The 22463-nt window shown below is 42.6% G+C and overlaps 1 protein-coding gene across 1 annotated transcript in view; it reads right to left on the bottom strand.

The window, feature by feature from the left end:
• Nucleotides 1-1461: 1461 nt before the first annotated feature.
• The window catches only part of grk6 (G protein-coupled receptor kinase 6), a 49955-nt gene continuing 28953 nt past the window's right edge, over nucleotides 1462-22463 (bottom strand). The window contains exons 6-16 of the mRNA XM_084940978.1: nucleotides 20465-20557; nucleotides 14289-14352; nucleotides 11763-11903; nucleotides 10789-10979; nucleotides 10671-10708; nucleotides 9476-9565; nucleotides 8937-9145; nucleotides 7588-7725; nucleotides 4599-4736; nucleotides 3633-3767; nucleotides 1462-3328 (exon numbers count right to left, since the gene is read on the bottom strand). Coding sequence (XP_084797104.1) covers nucleotides 3278-3328; nucleotides 3633-3767; nucleotides 4599-4736; nucleotides 7588-7725; nucleotides 8937-9145; nucleotides 9476-9565; nucleotides 10671-10708; nucleotides 10789-10979; nucleotides 11763-11903; nucleotides 14289-14352; nucleotides 20465-20557 — 1288 coding nt within the window. The 3' untranslated portion in view covers nucleotides 1462-3277. The remainder of the gene's footprint in view (nucleotides 3329-3632; nucleotides 3768-4598; nucleotides 4737-7587; nucleotides 7726-8936; nucleotides 9146-9475; nucleotides 9566-10670; nucleotides 10709-10788; nucleotides 10980-11762; nucleotides 11904-14288; nucleotides 14353-20464; nucleotides 20558-22463) is intronic.

The raw sequence follows: 22463 nt of genomic DNA, 5'->3' as shown, positions 1-22463 counted from the left end.
TAATTTACGTTGAGTAGGCTAACCACGTTATTACATTAATGCACGTAAGGTGAACTAGCAAACATCATCATAGCTACATGCGGCTGTCTTCTTGTTTGATGGAAGATGCTCCCGTCACCCTGGCCAAAAAGGCTAAAATGACCAAAGAAAAAGTGGAAAACAGTTAAACATGAGAGGTTTTTGGACAAAGTTGGTGTTTTTTTTCATTGTTTAAGCACTGCTTCCAGCCAAGAGTGATACCATATATGCCCTATAGCTGCAGAAAAGGCTAACATTCTTATCTTTTTACAAAAAAAACAGCTGAACATGAGAGGTTTTAGGATCAATTTTGTGTTCTCCATTCTTTAGGCACCGGTTTGAGCACCGTTTAAGCACCGGCACCGTTTCAAAAGTACCGGTTTGGCACCGGTATCGGATAAAACCTAAACGATACCCATCCCTAGTCACCACTGATTTTCAGTCCAGCTCTGGTGTCACTGAGACTCCTGCTGATGACGCTTCATAAAACAGTAGATGGATCAGCTGAAGGTCACATAGAGGCCTGGATTTTTCCCTCTTTCTTAACGTACTAATTTCAGCTAATCACTCTTTGAGAATCACCTTGTTGGTGGAAAAATATGATTCTGTCTGTCAAACCGTGTTACCTTTGTGATTTTGCACAGACTTAACTAAAGAAATGGGAACAAATGATGTGTTTTTGTAATTGGATGCTAGTAAGTGCTTAAAGATACGATTTAAAATCGGATGTTTGCTAAGTTGTCTGTTAAATGTAGACAAAATGCTGGTTAATCCCTTGAGTTAGGTGCATACTTTATGCTTAATTATTCATAGGTCAGTGTTAACTGACTTAAGAAACAAAACAACAATCATCTGTAATGGTCAGGTGACAAAGCAGCTGATGTCCACAGAAAAACTTTAAAACACCTTCAGGAAGCCTGGAGGATTCCTGACCTCAGTGGCTCAGAACTTTCGATATCACGTTAACTTTTTAAAAAACTGGATCATTTGTCCTTGAACGCTAAAAGCAGCAGGGTTTCCTGCTGCCATGTAATCAGGATCCCACTGAAGTCTGAGATTTATGGAAGAAACCATCAGTCACGCTCATGTTTGTCTTTCCTGCACAGTGGGCATGCCCGGGTGTTTACTTAGCTGCATTTAATACACGATAAGCTCATGATTCACCTCAGTGATCAATCTCATTATCTGACTGGCTAAAGGAAAATTCCATTTATTTTTTAACATTAGAGATATCAGGCGCACTAAAAGGTCAAGGGTCATGGAGGTCCATCCCATCACAGAGCACTTCCTGTCTGGTCTGCTGGGATACCAGCGGAGCCATAATTATAACAGCTCAGTGCTCCAAATACAGACAAGCACAGATTGAGAAACACGACTAGAGCAAAGTGTCAAATCATGTTTTCTTTTATAAAACTTGGTGAAGAAAGTCTTAAAAAGTGACCGTATTCTATGGTACAGCTTTAATTCTGGAGCCTGTGAGCCAAGAGGAACGCTGACAGTTAAAGGAGAATTCCACACGCTTTCCAAAATCATCCGCTACGGAGGATTAACATAACAGCAGAAACAAACGGATGTTTGTGAGACTTTGGCGTCTAGTTGGATCTGTTGTCCTAAAGGTCGTTCTGCAGAAACAACATGGCAGCCAGTCTGTACATTCAGAGGTATTTCATTTTAATAGCTTAGAAATAGAAAACCATTGACTGTAACCGTCCAACTTCAGTCTCAGGGTTTGACCCCAAAGCTTCAGTTATTCTTGTCGTTTCAGTTTCAGAGTGACTGAGAGAGTTTGGACTGAGTAGAAAGAACCCAGAGCAACTGGAGGCAGCAGAAACCCTGAGAGAAACGCAGTCTGCAGCACTAAACACTGGGACGAAAAGAAAAAAGCCTCATTGTTTTATCTGCAGTGATTTATATTTGGCAGTATGAGTCTGGTCTGGGAGCTACAGCATCAGTGACAGGATCTGGGTTTGGTGGGGGGTTGCAAAGCAGCTTGCACCGGCAGCCAGCACAGCCAGTTTGTAACATGACCTGGTGCACGTAGATCAGTGTGTCATTGGCCTACATGATGATTTTAGTTTCCTTCACAATCACACAAGCCTTCTCTTGTCTCGCGATATGCAACAAAATAAGTAGTAACTATTTGTGTCATAATTTTGTAGTTTAATTTTTACCAACTAATTCAGATTTGTATCCACCTGGTCTTCAGTCATATACTTTCATCTTTTATTTAGATAATCAATCATAATCATTGTAGATCTTTGTGACATGTTGAGTTTCATTCATGCTGACTCTTGTGAAACACAACATTTATGCCACTGAAAAAAAAAACTAAACCTTTGGACAACCAGATGTCTTGGTGGGTAAACGAAACCCGGGCTGACTGTTGTTATTATCAGGGGTTAAAGGTGGCAGTTTGGAAACTACCAGAGCTGGTGTAACAGTTTTCTTTGCTGCTGCTCTGAATTTCAGCCAGTAAGTAATCATAGCTGCTTTCCAAACCTTGCCAGGATAAACCAGAGTGAGTGAAATGAAGGCACAATAAGGTGTGTAGGTCAATGCAGCTCTGAGTGACCAGAAGTGATTAAGGGTGATCATTTCTATCTCAGAGTTTCTGTTAAAACTGGACGGCTCATCTCCCATCACATCTGAAAACTGATATTTTACTGACAAGAGTGACTGAAGCTGCGCTGACACACACGAGGAGTCGATTGTCTCATGAAATCCATCGGAAAAATTCTGAAAGAAACCCAAATGTTCAAACCCTGAATGTCCCAGCTCGCAAACAAGAGAATAAAAAAGCGGTGAGGTTCGTCTCAGCAGGATGGAGGGCAGAAGAAGTGGTCACAGTTCACAGGCTGAAAGTTTCCCTGGACAAAGACATGGAGGAATGTTCGGTCCTCACTTCACAGTGCCCTCAAGCAAGGCACTTCTACAGCAGGCGCTTGTTCCAGTGGAGCTGCTTCGCAGCCAGAAGCAGCCCTCAGTTCAGTGTGTGAGTGGATGAAAACAAAAGCAAAGTCTTCCCTGGACAAATAACAACAACAAACTAAAAATAAAAGGCAAAACCCCCCCCAAAAAAACAAGAGTTCATTTTCTGTCTCCGCCTCCTGATTTGAAACAGCAGATATTTCACACTTTTAAATAACATTAAACATTATGGCTATGATGAAAATTTACATTCTGACATTTAGATAGGACTACCGTAAAAATACAAATGTGCAAAAGTTGTAAACAAATCAGATGGTATGTGTGTGGTTTGTCACAGCCTGGTGGGCTCCTCGTCACTGTCGCTGCAGTTACCACAGCAGTCCTGCAGGGGGAGGAAGAGAGCATCGATGTTACTGTCATTCACAGATGAATGCAGATCATTTTTCTATCGACTAAATTTTATTCTTTGTATTTATATTGTATTTATTTACTGGTCTTTTTTGTTTTTTTACCATCTTGCTGTTTTACCATATTAACTCCGCCTTACTGACGTCCGTCTGTCGAGTTAGCTTACACTATACAGTTTAGTGTTTGCGTCCTTTGTGCTAGCTCACAGCTCGTGTGTGTTGATGTATGCTGGTAAATAAAAGAGCGGTGATGTTCTGGAGGTGAGGGAGGTTGCTCACATTTCTGCCGAACAGTCGCTGCAGGAGTCCCTGTTTGGGTGTCGGAGACGGCTGTCCTCTCCAGTCCAGGTCAGGAGGAACCGCCCCGTCCTGGTAGAAAACGTTGAGCTCTGTGAAACACTCTGTCTCGATCATCTGCCGAGAAAAACACAAAAATCTCAGAACCTGTGCAAAAACACGGGGCAGTTAGGAGTTTGTTCTTTTTACCACTAACGTGGTCAAAAGGCTCGACTTGTTCTGGACAGCAGCCGTTAGTGAAGCAGGTGGCAACAGATCTGGCAGGTTTGACATGACATGAAAACGGGATGAAGGTGGGTTGCAAAGCAGCCTGGACTGACTTTATGGCCTCCCTGATTAAAGCTGTGCTTGATTTCTGTAACATGTTTTACATTTAAGACTATTTTTCAAAAGAACAAATATAATGTTTGGTTACTCATGTAACCACGGTTCTCTGGAAATTGAGCACTGCATCTAATTACTGGGGGAGTGTGAACCATCCTGTAACTTCCTGTCTTTGCAAGAACTCGTGCTGGTGCTTTTGGCTTGTTGAATGTACTTTCCTGTACTTAAAAAAATTTAATCTTACATCAATTATAATTTAATTAGTTCCATCTTCAGTCTTTCAAGTTCCTTTTTATGTTTTGTTCCATCTGTTATTTATTTTTAAACTGAAATCTGCTCTAAAGGTCAGGCGACTTTTCCTAACAGTCACCATTTTCTCGGGTGAACAGTGTGCGTAACGACAAAGTGAGGACTGTGTTTTTCCAATTAGGTATTTTTATCCTCCTCCTACTGAGATGGAACAGCAGCAGCAGCATGTTTAACATTTTCTCACTGCTGTTAGTCATAAATGTCAAAACCTCTAAAAATCATGATGCTGGTGGTAACATCATCAGGAGAACAAATTTCCTGGATTTTTTTCAGCAGGACATTTTACAGCAGGAGTGAGCTGAGTGTGTCTCTAACCTCGTTTTGCCAGGGAATGGAAACGCTCCCCGTGGACACTTTACTGTAGAAAGACTCGTCCTTGGGCTCCAGCTCCACCCCTTTAACTGTGGAGAACTGCTCGATGTCCAACACGTCTTTACAGTAGATGGCCTGAGGCTGAAACACACAAACACACACAGCCGATAAGGTCGTCAGTCTCAGCAGAGACAAGTCCAAACATCTCCAGTTATCTGACCCCACGCTGGCTTCCTGCCTTTGCCATCGTTTCCACGTGCATCACCCGAGTCTTCGCCCTCCCCTCGTCAGACCTTCTGTTTACCTCCAGCACAAGTCTGCGTTTACCTTTTCAGTCTTCTTTGGCTTTTATTGGGAAGCTCCTGCTTCACCCTGACAGCGCCTTCAGTCTTTTGAGTTCCTTTTTATGTTTTGCAACCTGCCAGTTTGCCTCCTCGGTGGCCTCTTTTGGAGGCACACCTGAAGGGGAAAAACACCTTGAAACCAAACTCTGCGTCTCTTTGATTAGATGTAAGCTCGCTCTGTACCCGCCCAACATGAAACCTGCTGTATGGATCCTTCCTGTTACAGACGCCGTGCAGCAGCTTCACAGAAATCACGCCAGGGCCTCGGAGACGCACTCATTCACTGTGCTGTGGAGTGCTCTCATTGTACAGCCTCTCACTCAGAGTTATTATTAGATACTTGGCTCTCGCATTATCGGCTAACGCACAAAATCAGCGAGGTCGTCCCACCTGACCCCCTCAGAATCAGCTCCATTAATAAAGCCAGTATCTGACATCACACGCTGTAGGTTTTCTAAGCTTTGGTCCTCAGAGCAGGCAGAGAGGGTCAAACATTTGGTGCTTTTTAATCCATTTTTACATCTACAAGAAAACTTCCCATGAAGCTATGAGGGTTCAAAAATGCAGAATAAAAAAATAACTGAATCTTCTTTTTTAAGCAGCTTCCTTTAGAGGTCACCACCGAGGATCATCTGCCTCCATTTCATCCTCCTCAGTCACACCGAGCATCTGCAGTTCCTCCTTTCTTTCATAAATAATGCATCAGCTGATTCTGAGGGTCGGATCAGGATCCAGCTGATCTTTTATGCCAGATGTGTCCAACTCCAGGCCTCGAGGGCCGGTGTCCTGCAGGTTTTAGATCTCACCCTGGGTCAACACACCTGAGTCACATGATTGGTTCATTACCAGGCGTCTGGAGAACTTGTTGACGAGGTGATTCAGCCATTTGAATCAGATCAAGTAACGACACAGAAAACCTCAAAACCATCCAGATTTAACTGATTAAATTGATTTTATTACTTAAGTTAGTGCAGCCTGGCTTTAAGACTGACCTTTGTCTTTGTTTGGATCGGTGACGTGATTGGAGGCTTTTTGCTGCTTGAATAAAGTGAGCGTGGCTCACGCCGGACTAGGGCTACGTTCACTCTGCAGGTCTTGATGCTCAATTCCGATTTTTTGATCAAATCCGATTTTTTTTTTGTCTGCTTGTTCACACTACAAATAAAATGCGACAGCAAACACGCTCTAGTGTGAACGCTCAAAGCGGCCGCATGCGCAAAAGAAGACGTCACACACAACGCGCTCTGTTTAGACCCAGAGCAAACAATATTGTTTGACTGATGGCCTTAATATAAAGACTTCGGACTTCACGTTTCCCAATTTTTGCTTTAAGTTATTTTGTTATTTACATAATAATGTAAATAACCTAATAATGATCCTTATTGCTGTTTTAGAGGAGCGGTGCTTCAAAGGATAGTTGCAGATTTCTGTCAGAATCTGCAGATTATACAGTACAAATAAAATGTTCACGTTTCTCCAACGTTGTCTTCCCAACAGTTTCACTGACATCTACACAGGATGGCCAGGAAGCGTTCACGATGTCTTCTCCGGCGCTGATAATTGGCGTCTGTCTTGTGTCAGTGACGTAAAAGACGGATTTAATGCGACATGACCATCAAACAGCAGTCGCTTTCTGAAACATCGGATATGTATCGGATTCAGTACCACATACGAAAGTGACCCAGATCGGATTTGAAAATATCGGATTTGTGCCGTTCACACTGTCAGACCATGATCGGATAGATGGGTCGCATAGGGTCAGAAAAGTCAGATTTGATGCGCTTTCGCCTGCAGTGTGAACGTAGCCTTAATCTGTGACGTTGGCTGACGATGCACAGACAGCTCTGATAGTTTTAACGGTAGAATCACAGAATCATCGTTGATCCCAGCGATGTCCACATGACGTGACCCCAGAGATGTTACTGAGTTTGGTATTTTTGTGATATTTAATGTTTTGAGTTTTCTTGTGTATTTAGTATCACTGGTAGAATTAAATGTTTATTTTGCACTAACTCAAAAGAATCACAAGTCCTTCTATAACAGTTTTATGTTTTTATAGATTTTTAATCACCATCTGTGGAGTAGGTGGCGCTTGAGTCATGTGATGTATGAAACACCTTTTGATTGGTTAGACGCTGTCGAGTCTAGTTTTTACATTTTCTTGCCCCTCCCCCTCGTCTTCACCTGTCGCTGACTGTTGTCAGCTGCCGTGTGCTTTGCTCCCTCATGCGCCTCGTTGTGTCATCACTGCCTCGTCTATAAATAGTCTTGTTTGTTAAGACTTCTGTTTATGATCCCTGATTTGCTCGCTGCGTCCTTCCTGATTTCTCGTGTTTATTTTTGGATTTCAGGGTTTTTTTCCAACCTTTGAACTTTGTGACTTTGTACTTTTGAACCTTCCAAAATAAAGGCAAACACTGTACGCACTGACAGATACAGATCTCATCATTTGTGTGTGACGGATGAAGAGTCTCAGACTTCATCTCGGGTCACCAACAAACCTGTTTTCAGGCTCGTACCTGAACGTCAAGTCACAAACTTGTCAACGACTCTTCAGAAGCCGAGTTTTGTTCTAAATGATAAAAATGAAAATCTTTTTTAATAAAGCTAAACCAGTGAGCATGTCGGTGTGCTCGCTGTGGACTTACGTCAGGGATGAAGGGTGTCTGCAGCATGCCGGCCTCCAGCCGTTTGAAGTTGATGGAGCGGAAGATGGGATGAGCTTTGACCTCAGTGGCTCCGCCCCCCAGGCAGCCCAGCCTCTCGGTGGGATCTTTGGCCAGCAGCTGAGGGGTTAAAAACACAGCAGAGCTTTAGAGAAGGTGGAGAGTTACTGCTTCAGGTCAGGCGTTAAAGCATCAGCGGTTACGCCTGAGCCGGGTTTCATTTTCCACCAGTTTTACAGGGTTTTAGCAGGAAGCTGTGTGTTTGTATTCAAAGCATGACGTGTCTGCGAAAAGCAGCCAAAGGCAAAGAGTTCTGGATGTTTGCTACCCTCTTTATTAAAATGAAGCAGACACAGTGCCAGTGATCCAGCTTTGCTTGTCTGGCCTCCACAGTCTGTACGCATCGTGAGTCTGATCTTCAGGAGGAAGTTCCCTCGTCTAAAGCTTGTTTTCCTAAGCATGGAACAGGTTTTCCTGAAACCCTGCAGTGAGATGACAATAATTTCCCATCTTTCAGCCAAAAGTATTGCAGATCATTACTTTAAGTGTACGCAGACCAGTTGAGCCGTGTGCACTCGCCCTCCAGGTGTCCAATTACGAGTCAGGATAAACTCAGGTGGACCACAGATCTCACCTTAATCAACCTCCCGCCTGACTTTCATTTAAAAAAAAAAAAAAAAGATGCAGGTTGAAATCTGACCAATGACCAAAAACAAACTGCAGTATTTCCTGTTGGGAGGTTATTCCGTCTTCTGTTTGTTAGCAGACTCAGCAAACATGGCTGAACCGCAGACCGACGACGCGTATCCGTCAGCTCGCCGCGAAGACGGCAAAGGCACACGTCTGCATCGTGTTCCTGGACGTTTCTCTGCGTGAGAATTCGGTCATTTGTTTCGTCCATTCACCAAAATCTGGGATGATGTTTATAACGAGGTTTGTGATTTGGCCCTCGACCATGACGTGGTGCAGCGTTTTAAAATGTTTGCCTTTCACGCCAAAGAAGGCTGGATTCTGGGGGGAGACACACCCCCAGCCTCGTGGAGTTATGAGCTAACGTTGTCTTATGTTCGGTTCTGAGTCTGGATGAATGGGATAAATGTATCTGGGTACAGCTCGGGTAAATATCACAAACTAATCTGGATCCACACGTCCTCCTGGATCCAGGAATATTGGACGATTACGAATAATCGCAGGGAGCAGGGAGATCTCGCCGCAACGTTTCAGCCACTCTGAAAAGCTGAGTCTAAAAACGTGACTGAGGTGGCAGATGGGAGCTAAAGACGCCGAAGACAAAGAAGCTGATTTGGCCGCTCGCCGGCGCATCCACTCACCATTTTACAGAGGGACTTGGCGTCCTCGGAGAACTTGCTGGAATATTCCTCCTCCACCTCCCTCACCAGCCGCTCCACTTCCTCCCTCTTGATCTTCTTCTTCCTCTGCTGGAAAGGCGACTGGCCCTCGATCATCTCGTACAGCAGGCAGCCCAGCGCCCACCAGTCAGGGCTGAAGGTGTACCGCTCGTTTTTCACCACCTCTGGAGCTGGAGGGGAGCGAGGAGGCGGTGGGAGAGAAATTAGAAATCTGGATCGTAAGGTGGATGTTTGTACTACAGTAAAAGTACAATTACCACTTTGTAAAAGTCTTGAAATAGATAAACTGAGTACAAATACACAGGAATAACCAAATGTTTCCCAACACTCGAGTGTTATGTGTAAAAGCTTTCTGTTATTGTGAAATGTCTCAGTGTTAAATTAAAGTTGGTAAAAACATTTAACGTTCCTTTGAAATGTGTTTGATGTGAGAGCACTTCATACTTTAGTGCAGTGCTCACATAAATGTACTTGCTCAGTAAAGGTCAGAGGTCACTTACACATGTATCCCACTGTTCCCACTCGTCCCTTGATGGTTTCTCCCTCTGGCACATGAACCGCTAGACCCAGGTCTGATATCCTGATGTGACCTGAAGACACAAATGTTAGCACACATGAGGATAATCGGCTAATTAAAGATATACTCCATCTATCCATCTGCTCAAAGCTCCCTCCTGTGGTCCACTCGCTCTACACAGGCCTGTTTCTGACTTCTTGAGACTTTCAGTCACTGGTGATTCAACTGTAGACAGTTTTGTAGGCCTGCCACTTCTTTTTTCCTCCACTTGTCCAGCATATCTCAGTATATGTTAGCATGCTGAGATCAGTTTTCTCTCTATGAAAAGCGCCTTGCTGGTGCAAAATGGCATTAAATGCCTTCCAGACTGTCATTTTTATTGATTTATCTAAATAAATGGAAACAAATTATGTTTTTGTGTTAGTAACAAACTGCTAGTTCTTTGCAAACGTGTCTGTTATGTGGACACAACACTGGTTCATCCCTTGAGCTCTTTTTAAGATTGAATTATTGAAAAGTCAGAGTTAAAGTGGTCCAGGTACACGGACTGGACTGATTATGAATGAAGAAGCAGCAGAACTCGGACCGACTCTCAGCGAGCTGGAGAACTATTGTTTAAGAAACTTTGAAAGTGACAACAGAGTCTGGCTCACTGTAAAGAAAGGAGGGGTGGCTCAGGACTGTATTTAGAAATCAGATTCCCATTGAAGGCTGAGATTCATGGAACAAACCATCAATCATTGTTTTAGACAAAGTTTTTCAAACGGAGAATCTCAGATTTAGACTTTCATGGCGTTTGTCTTTAGCTTCAGTCACTCTGTTAGTGAGACTGGCGCTGCCTGAGGCGAGTTTCCTGGAGTCAGAGCGCCCTCTGGTGTTTAACGGCAAACACTGACACTGCAAAAGTGAATCTTGGAGTGGAAGCGGAGCTCATGTTAACCATAAATGCTTTTTAATCTGTATTTGAGTCAGATAAATATGATTTGCTGCTTCCCAGAGATCTTTAACAAGGCCTCATTTTCACCCTCCTCCCCCCCACCTGCCATATTTTTATTTTTCCAAACACTGACTGGAATTACTGCAAAAGTTCATCGTGCAATGTTACTGAAAGACGTGCAGAATTAAAGATTTGATGATGTTTGTGGTGGCGATATCTCCTCCTCGGTAATCGGACTCACCGTGGTCGTCCAGCAGGATGTTTTCTGGCTTTAGGTCCCTACGCAGAGGATAAAGACACGGAGAGTGAGCAGAAAGGCAGGAGCCAATGAGACGAGAGGAAGGTGTCTGGGTGCTCACCTGTAGACGATCCGCTCCCGGTGGAGGTCCTCCAGGCCGCAGCAGATCTCCGCGGTGTAGAAGATGGCTCTCTTCTCATCGAAACCCGCGTCACCCATGTGATAGATGTGAAACTTTAAATCGCCGCCGTTCATGAGAGTCAGCACGAGGCACAGGGCGTCCTTGGTCTCGTAGGCGTACGCTAAACTCACCTGGAGATGGACAGGAGTCGTGTGTTTAAGCATTTGGATGCTGGGAGTGATTCGTGGACTCTTCTAGGGCGGCTTTGCATGATTCACACAACTTTCAGCCGTTTGTGACTAAATCGACGAGCTGATCTGAGAGCTGCTCTAAAGCCCTGAGGTTGTTAAGCAGTATGCTGCAGCTGCTTACACACACACTGCCAACATGCTCACCGAGGCTCCGGCTCTTCATACACACATGTGGATGAAGATATGTGGAATCTGTAGGCAACCAATAAGATCTCTGACACTGAGAGGTCGACTGACTTGACGCAGGGGAAATGCTGTGGCTGGTTTTCATTTAGGATTTAAACGTATTTGCAACGAGGACGTTGAATTGCATCAAAAATGTGCGCACTGTCCTCAGATGCCGTGCTGAAGATAATCTGAGTTTGTCCGCGCCGTCGACTGTTTTCTTTTGAAAACTGTAATCCATTCAAGTTTAGGAAGTTCAGCATGTTCTGTTCTGCACACATAAACACAAAAACCTCGTGCCAAAGATTTCCAAACTGATTAAGATGTGTTAATTAAAGCCGTCTGTGAGTTTTCGCATTAAACCCCGGGAGACCGTGTAGGCCCGAGAGCCCGGACGAGCCGACTGACGGCCGTCCAAATCAAATAACAGCTGAACGAAGTCCATCTGGTCGAGAATCAAACCACAGCAGAGACGCTGCAAACCTCAGCGCTGCCTTTTAATTACTGCCACCGCAACGATCCCTCGAGCTGAATCTGAAGCTGAGATGAGATACTTACTACAAATCTGCTGTTGACTTTCTCCAGGATCTGCTTCTCGTTGAGGGCCATAGACTCTCCTTTCCTCTTCTTTATCCTCTTCTTCTCCAACTTCTTGCAGGCGTACATTTTCCCCGTGGCTCGTACCTGACAGGCACACACCTGCAGAGGACGGGGTGGAAGAAAAAGGACACGTTAGGATCCCTGAAAATATCATCATTTAAAAAAGAAAAATTAAAACCAACAAAACTATGGAAGCCCGTTTCCACCACACAAAAAAAAGTATCTATAACTCGAAATTTCGAGTTATGGATACATTTTTATTTTTTTTAGTGGTGGAAACGGGCTTCCATACAAACCTCGCTAGAAACTGACTGAAAAAATCATGAAAACTAAAAAAAATATATCAAACTATATTAACTGCAGCAAATGAGGAGGAAACGAGTTCACATTGGATTATATCACATAAACACACAGTTAAAGGAAACTTAATGTTTCAGCTGTAGTGACTTTTGTATGGAAGCCCGTTTCCACCACTAAAAAAAAAAAAAAGGATCCATAACTTAAAATTCCGAGTTATTTTCTCGAAATTTCGACATATTAACTCAAAATTTCGATTTATTAACTCAAAATTTTGAGAAAAGTAACTCAAAATTTCGAGTTAGCGCTGCCAATCAGTAATCTACGTGAATGACGTCATTTCCTTGTTACCCGGAAGCTGAAGCCCTCAGCTACAAATGCTACAGCTAAGCTACTGGTATTACATCCAGTCGTGAATGCACAGATTGCTGAGTGTTTTCAGCCTGGCTTCACAAATGATGAAATCCCTGTGTTATTAGCTGAATCACATGGTGTTACTATCAGCAAACGTACTCGCGAAAGCGCCAATTTGTTGGGATCCGTTTTTGAGTGCGCGTTCCTCTGCGCCATGTGCTTCCGGGTAACAAGAAAGCGACCTCATTCACGTATATTTTTGATTGGCAGAGCTAACTCGAAATTTTGAGTTATATTTCTCGAAATTTCGAGTTACTTTTCTCGAAATTTGAGTTAATAAGTCAAAATTTTGAGAAAATAACTCGAAATTTCGAGTTATGGATACTAGCTTTTTTGTTTTTATTTAGTGGCGGAAACGGGCTTCCATACTTTTGTGAGGCAGCAGCAGTGTTAAGGTAAAGAAACAACTCACTACTGACCACGACAGGCTGACTATTGCATGAAACGTTCATGGCTGAGAAACACAAGCTGTGGTAAAAACAACCACATTTAAGCTTTTTCTTTTTGACACTGCAAATACAATTATGTTGTATTTGTTACAGTGACAATACAGACATGATGATTATCTTATCCAACATCATTCAGAGTAAAACTGTTCGACGCAGAAGAACCGAAACAAACCCTGGATTTTGTTCTGATTTTGCCAAACTGTACCAGAGGAATGAATTTAAATCAGACATGCTTCATGGAGCTTGGACGCGGATTAAACATTGTTTCTCTTTCTGGAGAATGCACGGAGGGTTTTGGGATCTTTGCGGTTTGTTGCTTCATTGTCTGCTCTGCTTGTCCCTTTTATTAACTTGTACAAACTTCAGAGGAGAGCATCCAGCTGTGTTCAGTGCAGTGTCCTCCTCCTTCTGGTAGTATCAGTGCTCAGATCATCCTCTGAGCCTGGAGGTAAGATTTGCATGGTTTCATTAAATATACTGAAGTTACTGTACAAAAGCAATCAGCTGACTCTGAGGGGGTCAGATGGGAGGCACTGAACGACCCCAGAACCCCTCATACAGGTCAAAGACTGTCAGAAAATGTTAGCACTCCGAATTGCCTTTGTGTATCACTTAAAGGTGTCCCCTGTTTTTTCCTCACCATGACCTTCCTTGTGGTTCCAGTAAATGCGACTCACCGTGATCTGAACCGACACCTGACCCTGACTTAATGTCCCCTGTTATCTCATGACCTGATGCGTATACGCCTAATCAGCTATCAGTGTTTGGAATTAAAAAAGACTCGTCTCATTAGACGAACAGAGGGCACAGAGACACCATTCAGTGTTGTGTAACAGGATTTAGATGCCTCCGATAAAGTCCTTCATTTCAGGGGCCAAAGAAAAGATTGAATTAGGAACACTGAACTCCTCTGCACGATTAGACCGTTTAAAGGTTTTAATGCATTTGTTTTAGTCTGACCTCAGTGAAACAGCACCCATTTCTCTGAATCTGAATGACTGGAACGTAATTGACAACTTTTCCTTCTGCCCTCTGTTTCGTTGGCCAGTGTTAGGACCTACAAACTCATCTACAGCCTCTGATTTCTTAACGGTTGAGATTAAATCCAATAAAAACATGTCTTAAAGTCTAGAACTTTCTGACTTACCAATGCATAACTTTTCATTCAAATCTTCACTGACCTCAAATGAGGGCAGAGCCTCTGAACTTTTAACTCAGGTAACTTTACCTGTATATACTGTAGCTGCTCAAGAAAGACTGTTTTAATGACATTATGGCAACATAACACATTATAATTAAAGTAACAAAAACTTTCAGTACTCACCTCTCCAAAACCACCTTTTCCTAAAACTCTGTACTGTCTGAATGTATTTTTCGTCACTGGTTGCCTGTTTGACAAAGAGAGAAGCTCACTTTAATAAACGTCCAATTTAAAAACCAATGTACACGTGTTTAGAAATGAAATGACATGAAAAAAGGATGTTTAGGAAAGCTATAATGATGATATAGCTGAACCAGTTTAAAACCAGTTTAAAACTTGAAAGAAAAGCAGTGTTAAGTCTGTTTGTTTGTCTCCAATCAAGAAAAACAAAGAATTGCAAACAAACTTTAACTTCAGACACATAAGAGCCATATACATGTCACACGAAAAACAGCCACATTTCTTTTATTACTTTATTTTTTTATTTGTCAAGAGATAAATTAGAGAGAAAGCCAGCTAACTGCTACTATGGTTATCAAACAATTTGTAGGCTACTATTAGCATATCGGCTATCATTAGTTAAAAGAAACCCAGTTGTATCTATTAGAGCCTCGCTAGCCTGTTAGGAAATTGACTATGAGGAGAAAACTGTTTGGTCAGATGTTCAAGTCGTGGAGATTCTTTGTTTGGTTTTATGGACCAATTTTAACTTTTAGTCTTTGTCTGGTCAATGTTGGCTAATGCTAGCATGAGTGCTAAAATTTCATTTGTTTTCTTATTGGATGTGTCAATAATTTTTTTGTTTGATTTTTTTGTCCTCTTAGTCTCTTTGTCAAAGGTAATGCTAATTAGCTATTAGCTTGACATCAGATGCTAGCTATCAGTTAGCTATATAGTCAGTTTTCCTGGGGAGTAGGGAAAACCACTGATATTTGGGTTTGATCAACCATGATAACTTGAATTAGCAGTTATCATCTAAACTTTGTTAGAAGTGATCAACACTGAGTATCTACTTAATACATCTGATTTAACAATAATCCATTACTTTGGTTTAACAAAAGTAGATTAAGGCTACGTTCACACTGCAGGCGAAAGCGCATCAAATCCGACTTTTTTGACCCTATGCGACCCATATCCGATCATGCTATGACAGTGTGAATGGCACAAATCCGACCTGGGTCACTTTCGTATCTGGTACTGAATCGATACATATCTGATGTTTTAGAAAGCAACTGCTGTTTGAACGGTCATGTCGCATTAAATCCGTCTTTTACGTCACTGACACAAGACAGACGCCAATTATCAGCGCCAGAGAAGACACCGCGAACGCTTCCTGGCCATCCAGTGAAACTGTTTAGAAGAAAACGTTGGAGAAACGTGAACATTTTATTTGTACTGTATAATCTGCAGATTCTGACAGAAATCTGCAGCTATCCTTTGAAGCACCGCTCCTCTCTAAAACAGCAATAAGGATCATTATTAGGCCAAATGTAAATAACAAAATATCTTTATAACTTAAAGCAAAATTGTGAAACGTAAAGTCAGAAACAAGTCTTTATATTAAGGCCATCAGTCAAACAATACTGTTTGCTCTGGGTCTAAACAGAGCGCGTTGTGTGTGACGTCTTCTTTTGCGCATGCGGCCGCTTTGAGCGTTCACACTAGAGCACGTTTGCTGTTGCATTTTATTTGTAGTGTGAACGAGCAGACAGAAAAAATCGGATTTGATCAAAAAATCGAATCTGAGCATTAAGACCTGCAGAGTGAACGTAGCCTTAGTGTCTTGTTTTGATCTTCAGGTGACCGTTACTTTAATAATGACATATTGTGTGAAAACTATAAGATACCAGCAGCTCTGCATGCCACCTGTTTGAACAATGCAGTGGTTTGAAATACAGTTTTTCTGTTGACAGACAGTCGTTGGTAAATGGATTGCAGAGAACCGCACACTGTTGTAATAAACACCAGCACCACTGATCTGGACCCTCCTGGGATCAACACTCTCATCTCATCACCCCTTTTGGGCATTTTGGTCATCCAACCAGGTAATTTAAATGGACCCTGGGGCACAGGCTCACTAAACCTGATGACTCATTTACTGCTTAATAAGCCATGGGATGAAAATTCTCCTATTTCTTTTTTCACATTTGCATTTTTTAATAATTGGCATTGGTTTGTGTATTTTTGCATTAAGCACATGTGACATCCTTGGTGCTTTTATTGGCAAATTTATCTGCCAACAATCATCTAATGTATTCAAATGGAAATCACAAGGAATATGGAAAGTTACTAGCAACAAAAGCACCACTCTCTCTGCTGCCCTGCATATTAAAACGTGCAGTAGCCCTCACTTTTAATGTGTTAATATCTTTTTATTGACAGTGTTGGAACAGACTCTAATGAAACTCAAAGATTTTCTCCATCTTTCTCTTTATGCTTTAATAGCGTGTGGACTGATTTCTATGTGATAAGTTGATAAAGTCACACTGATGCTTACGTCCAATTCCCTTTCCTAATTTCCCAGCATCAACAATGAGCAACACTAGCTAGCATTAGCTTACAAACAGCATATTAATCAACATCAGCACAACAGAGACTCCAACACAACTCCACATACAGGCGAAAAACAATCACAGATCCAGCTTCTGATTTAAATTGAGACACAGCTAGCTAACAGGGTGGGAAGCAAATAATAAATTATTGACATTACTTTGAGAGCCAGTTTCCCCGTTTAGGTTTCTTCACTCTCTCTGACTGCACTCCTGCATCATCAGCTGCTTACTATCAGCCATTACCCAGCCCTGCTAAATCAGCCCCATTAGTCTGCGGGCATATGCTTCTCTTGAGTTAGTCAGTCTGTCTCGTTTTTCCAGCAAGAGAGCAATCTGCCTGCACGAGAGAAGCTTTTAAGAAGTACTGACAGGGTAAAATTACTTTCCTTCTTGTCGTCACGTCTGACACTTTTCTCTCCTTACTTGAAGCACAAAGATTTTGTTCATCTTTAAGTTCACCAATTAAATCCCTTTGTGTCTTTTTGCCTAAGTTAATAAAAGACAAAAATTCTGAGGTTTATTCAGATTGTGACCTGGTAGCTTTAGTTGAACATTAACTCAAATTTAGGCTCATTTATCAGTTTCTGGCCTCTGATCAGGAGGCTGGAAGAAATGGAGGTATTATGTTTTATAATCTTGTTGGAGACCAAAGGCAAGATGAAAATACCATAATCTCCATTAGGCATTTAATTATTTTCTATCTGAATAAAGTTTAGATTGCTTTACTTTGGTTCTTAGCAGTCCAAGATGGGGAGTGTCCCTGTTGGATAAGACTACAATCCTTGTTCTGATCATATTTCTGAGTTAAATTGCAAGAAGTCATTGAGTTTTTAATGCCAGGCAGACAGAAGTACAGGGAGGACTTTTTTTTTTCAGGACTAAATGAGACATAACTGGCAGTCATTAGTTTATTTCTATAAAGAGGTCCAAGGTCTAAGCCCTGTGGGACCCCACATGCTATCTTTAAGTGATGACGTGATGAATCCTGCTTCCAGGCCCAAATTACTCTGTGTTTATTAAGGCTGTTGTGTTTTTAAAGCTCAGTTTTTAAACCCTTACGATGTAACTACAGCCCATGCAGCAGTATATTAATGACTAACCTCGTATTGTTGATGGATTATCTCAGTTGTTCTCCTGACTGGAGTTTGGTCCGTTTACAGCATCCTGCCATGCGATTGCATTTGTCTCTAACCATCGGGAACCCTCACGTTAACTTTTATTGAATGGAAAAAAGTTAGCGTTCGTCCTCCAGCTTCACTGTTTATGTTATGCTAACATAGCTGTGTCGCTAGCCACCACGTAGCACAACATTATATACCAGCTAGCCCAGCTTCAGTAACCCTACAAACGTCACTGCTGTTTAGTTTTCTGTCTTCATTTATGTTGGAAGTGATAGCAGAGCTGTACGTTTGAATTTTTCAGAAATCTCTCAGTCAGAACATGCTATCTCATGTTTAGGTGCAAACTAGCGAGCTAACTTCCTGCTAACTTCTAACTCTGTTAAATTTCATAAATCCTGTTTTCATGGATGCCTGGATGTTAAGCTTAATTGTTACACCTGGTAAAGCAGCAACGCTGATCTTTTGAGAACAAACCTGACTATAATTCTTTTAGCCTTGCTGAGCAAAACAACGTCAGGTAAATTTTTTGACTACACTGAACAAATCAATGAATTATATTTCCGAACTATAAATGAGCTAAATTTTCTACTGCCCTCTTAGAGTGACTAAAAATGACATGCAGCTTTATGTAAAACAATTTCTTGGCTCAAGCTGTCTCTCTGATAACTGCGTGCAGACATCTTGAATGACCACGACTTTAATCTCTGTCAGTCAGCAGCACGGCAGCCTGGCTTTACTGCTAAAAGAGAACTTCCACTTATGGTGCTCATTTCTCATGATTTTGCCTCATTTAAAGGAAGGAATTCAGAGCTAGTCCTCGAAACTTCAGTCGATGAACTGACAAGTTTGAGGTCAACGACCCTCCGCAGTTCCCGGAAAACCGATCATGCTAAACCCTTAAAAAAAAACTGTTAAACGGCATGTGAGGCTGGAACAAAGGAGACTCGTGTTTTATATCTGCTAAACGTGGATCCCTGTAAGATTCCCTGGTTTCCCAAGAGTGTTGTTTCCGCTAATCCATCATGAGCAGAAGTTTAAACAATGAAAGCAAAACAGTCTGCAGGATCCAGAGTGTGTTTGCGGCATCGCTGAAGTTTTCAAAGTGGAGACTGGGAACCATCAGAGAAGCAAACAAACCTGACAAAACTGCCATTATGCCATTGTGTGTCAGCTTACTCCACCACAAACAAATTAACAAAGCACTCATCAGAGCGCGCTTACAGCTGAATACCAGGAATCAGGACCCTGGTGTTTCCTGGGAATCCTCATCAGGAGAAGTCCCTGTGGGAAGTCTGGATTTTGGCTTGTGGATATTTTTCTCAGTGTTGAAAGAAGAAACTATTTCTTCCAATTTCTCTGTGTGCTAAAGTGGCAGCGCAGTCATGTGACAGAATATCCTAAGGGAAAAGTTAAGGTCGCCAGATGCGACCTTGAGTTGTGTCACTCCGTCCTTCGAGCAGCTGCAGGTCGCTTCATAATTAACCAAACATTTCTAAGGAAGCCACACTCAAATCTTAAAAAAACAAGTGTGACACACAAGACTAAAGAAGAAGAACTTCTTTCATTGTTGGTTCACAAAGATTTGCTTGATCTCAATTCTCTATAAACAGCTTCCCTTTTACTTTTCTTGCAAATGAGCGATAACAAATTAATTAAATACTAATGTGTGAGCCCTGCAACAGACTTGTCCAGTATGGCTGCTGTGATAGGCTGCAGCCCTCCCAAAACCTGAACTGGTTAGTGGAAAAAAACGTAATTTTTTATTGTCAAATGTTTCTTTTTGCCAAACTGCAGTTCGTTCATAGACCACCAGGGGGCTGTGGCCCACACTTTGAGACTCCCTGCTGTGTCTATTTTCTGGTGTGATTTAAAAACGATCTACAGCGCCATCTGCTGTGTATAAAAACATGGACGTCTCTTTCAGCCAACCAGCAGGGGCCGACTGCTTGATTTTTATAGGAAGTCTAAGTTGTTTAAGTACTCCCTGTGCCAGGAGCAGTTGGGTTTTTTTCTGCTCTAGGATGTGTATGATGTCACAGAAGCCACACCCACCTGCTGTTCAAACCTCAAAGAATCCAGGAATAGAAAAGTGTAGCTGAAGGTGAATCGCTGCTCTTCCTTCAGGTATTTAGGAGTTGTTTGGAGAGATTTTCATCCTTTGTTTTTCTGTAAACCTGTTATCGCTCAGCACAGCTCTGTGGAAGCGTTTATCTCTTATTTCTGAAGACGTGATTAGACACTGCTCGGTCACACTGCATGATCGAGCAAACGCCCTCAGGTGTTGCTTGAAATTCTGCAGAACCCCCTTTAGGCTGTCTGTTTGAGTAGCTACCCCATAATATTCAACAGAAAAGTGAAACATCCCCATTGAGCAATTTCCAAATCAGATTTTTAAATGTGTGACGGTGATTTTGTTTGTAAAGACTGTTCTCACCCCCGTTAACCCCCCGAGGAGATTGAAGGACACTGATGAAGCAGCTGAGCGTGTTCATACTGGTCCTGTGGAGGATTTAGTGCCTCTGAATGCGCCTGAGTTATTTTTTTTTAAGTTGAAGAAGTTGCTGCACACAGAGAGCAGAAAGAAAGAAGGAGAAAGAGAAAGTTGGTGTTTATGCTTAAATGTTACCTCTCCAGCCATTTCCACTGGAGGAACCTGTTGTAGTACATGCTGTCGAGGTAGTCTGCGAAGGGCGCCATGCTCAGGTAGTCATGGATCAGTCTGGAAAACACACAACACACAACAGCTGTCAGTTTCACACTGAATTCAGCTTCATCACTGAGAGCTCTCCGATCATTTAAGTCAACAATCTAATTATTTCTGCGTCTCCTGTTTGCTGTGACCTGACTGGTCTCGTTGGGTTAAGGTGAACCTCACACTGGACTCTTAGGAAAATGAAGGATTTTCAGTAGGGCTGGGCGATATGGCCTAAAATTCATATCGCGATATAATTTGAAGCATGTGCGGTAACGATATATATCGCGATATATTCTTTTCTTCTGTATAACGTATTTTCCACACTATAAGGCGCACTTAAAATCCTTTAATCCTTTAAGTGCTTCATCTCTTTGCTATGACTGTCAGCATAATTTGCAGATGATAATAGTAGCCACTGCGATGCTTTCGACCAAAACAGGCGCAGCTTGATGACATCATCAACATGCGCTATCGCGATAGAGCGGTATAGTCAAAATCTCTATCGTTGGCCAAATTTATATAGTTTCTATCGTATATCGTTTATATCGCCCACCCCTAATTTTCAGGTATTTTATTCCCTTCATGTGGACACAAACCTGCCGAGTTGAACATGACTTTGTTGTGGGTTGGGATGTTCCTGGTGACACTTTATTAGTGATTAAACGACTCAGAGGGGCTCAGAGCAGAGCTAATGGTCCTCCACATCGAAAGGAGTCAGTCCATGCTCAGGACACTGAGTAGGACACCTCCCAGCAGACCCCCTATGTGAGGTGCGTCAGGTGTGTCCTACTACGAGGAGGGACATGCTGCAGAGATGACATAACATGTCTGGCTTCAGAGTCCCACACTGTCTCTGCGGATGAGCTGGTGGAGGTGCTGCTCCATCCTGCACTCAGATAAGCAATATGGACGGATGGCTGGACAACGGAGAGATCTCAGACTAGTCGAGTCATCTAAAAGCCAGACAAAAAAAGGTACTGTGCAGACTAACTCTGTGGTGAGGCGTGGTCTGTGATGCTGCTGCAGGTGAGATGGACGCACCTGCACGGCATCTGCAATCACCTCGCCAGTGCAAAAGGCTGTGCTGTTGTCATTAGTTTTGTTGTTGTTGGTATGTGTCCGGCTGTGAGCTGCAGCCGAGGTGTTTGAGTGTACATCAACCGTTAATAAGATGCTGCAAAGCATGCAAACATCGCTGGGTCTGTCGTGGTTTTATCACAAACCCGTTTGCTTATTTCCTGTTTTGGATGCTCCTGAAATCCTGCAGGTCTAAACCTCCTCTCTTACACACACCTCTTCTTCGGTCATCAGTGCCCTCAATGAGACTCTGCTTCGATGCACAGGCTTTTTAAATTACAGCGTTAGCCATAAATGTTTCATCCTTGGGTGCCCTGTATGCATCCTGCAGTAAGCCTCAGGTGGACGTTAGAGGAACTGCAGGTTACCCTCAGGTGGGCAGCCACAGAGTGACCCACACAGAGCTTTGAATGGTCTACTGTCAGCTGTAAGATGATGCACGATGGCTGCTTTACATTTGCAGTTCAGAGATCGTGGTGTTGATTTTGCCTCTCTGCGCTGCATCACGCCTACGCAGCGATGAAGAGGACGTTACTCAACATGTGAGTGTTGTTAGCACACCGCATCAGAGAAGCAGCATTAAATGTATTCATATTATTTTTACAACCTGCTCAAGTCAAACTTTTCTTTTCCTTTTTTTAGTTAGTTTTGTTTTACGTCATCTGCAGCCTGACAAACAGCCACCGATACTGGAGACGTTACAAACACTCAGGGCTTTAAAATGAAACTGTGATTATTGGAATTTCATTGTCACACATCTCTCTGTATGCTGTCGGCTCTTTGGCGTACATTCTGAAGCACCGTGAGGCGACTGTTGTTGTGGTTTGGCGCGATATAAATAAAACTGAATTGA

This window comes from Perissodus microlepis, chromosome 10 (genome assembly GCF_051167445.1).
Source record: "Perissodus microlepis isolate ML-2025 ecotype Zambia chromosome 10, ASM5116744v1, whole genome shotgun sequence".
Taxonomy (NCBI): domain Eukaryota; kingdom Metazoa; phylum Chordata; class Actinopteri; order Cichliformes; family Cichlidae; genus Perissodus; species Perissodus microlepis.
The sequence above is the reverse complement of the archived record's forward strand: the minus strand, read 5'-3'. Positions and strand labels throughout refer to the sequence as shown.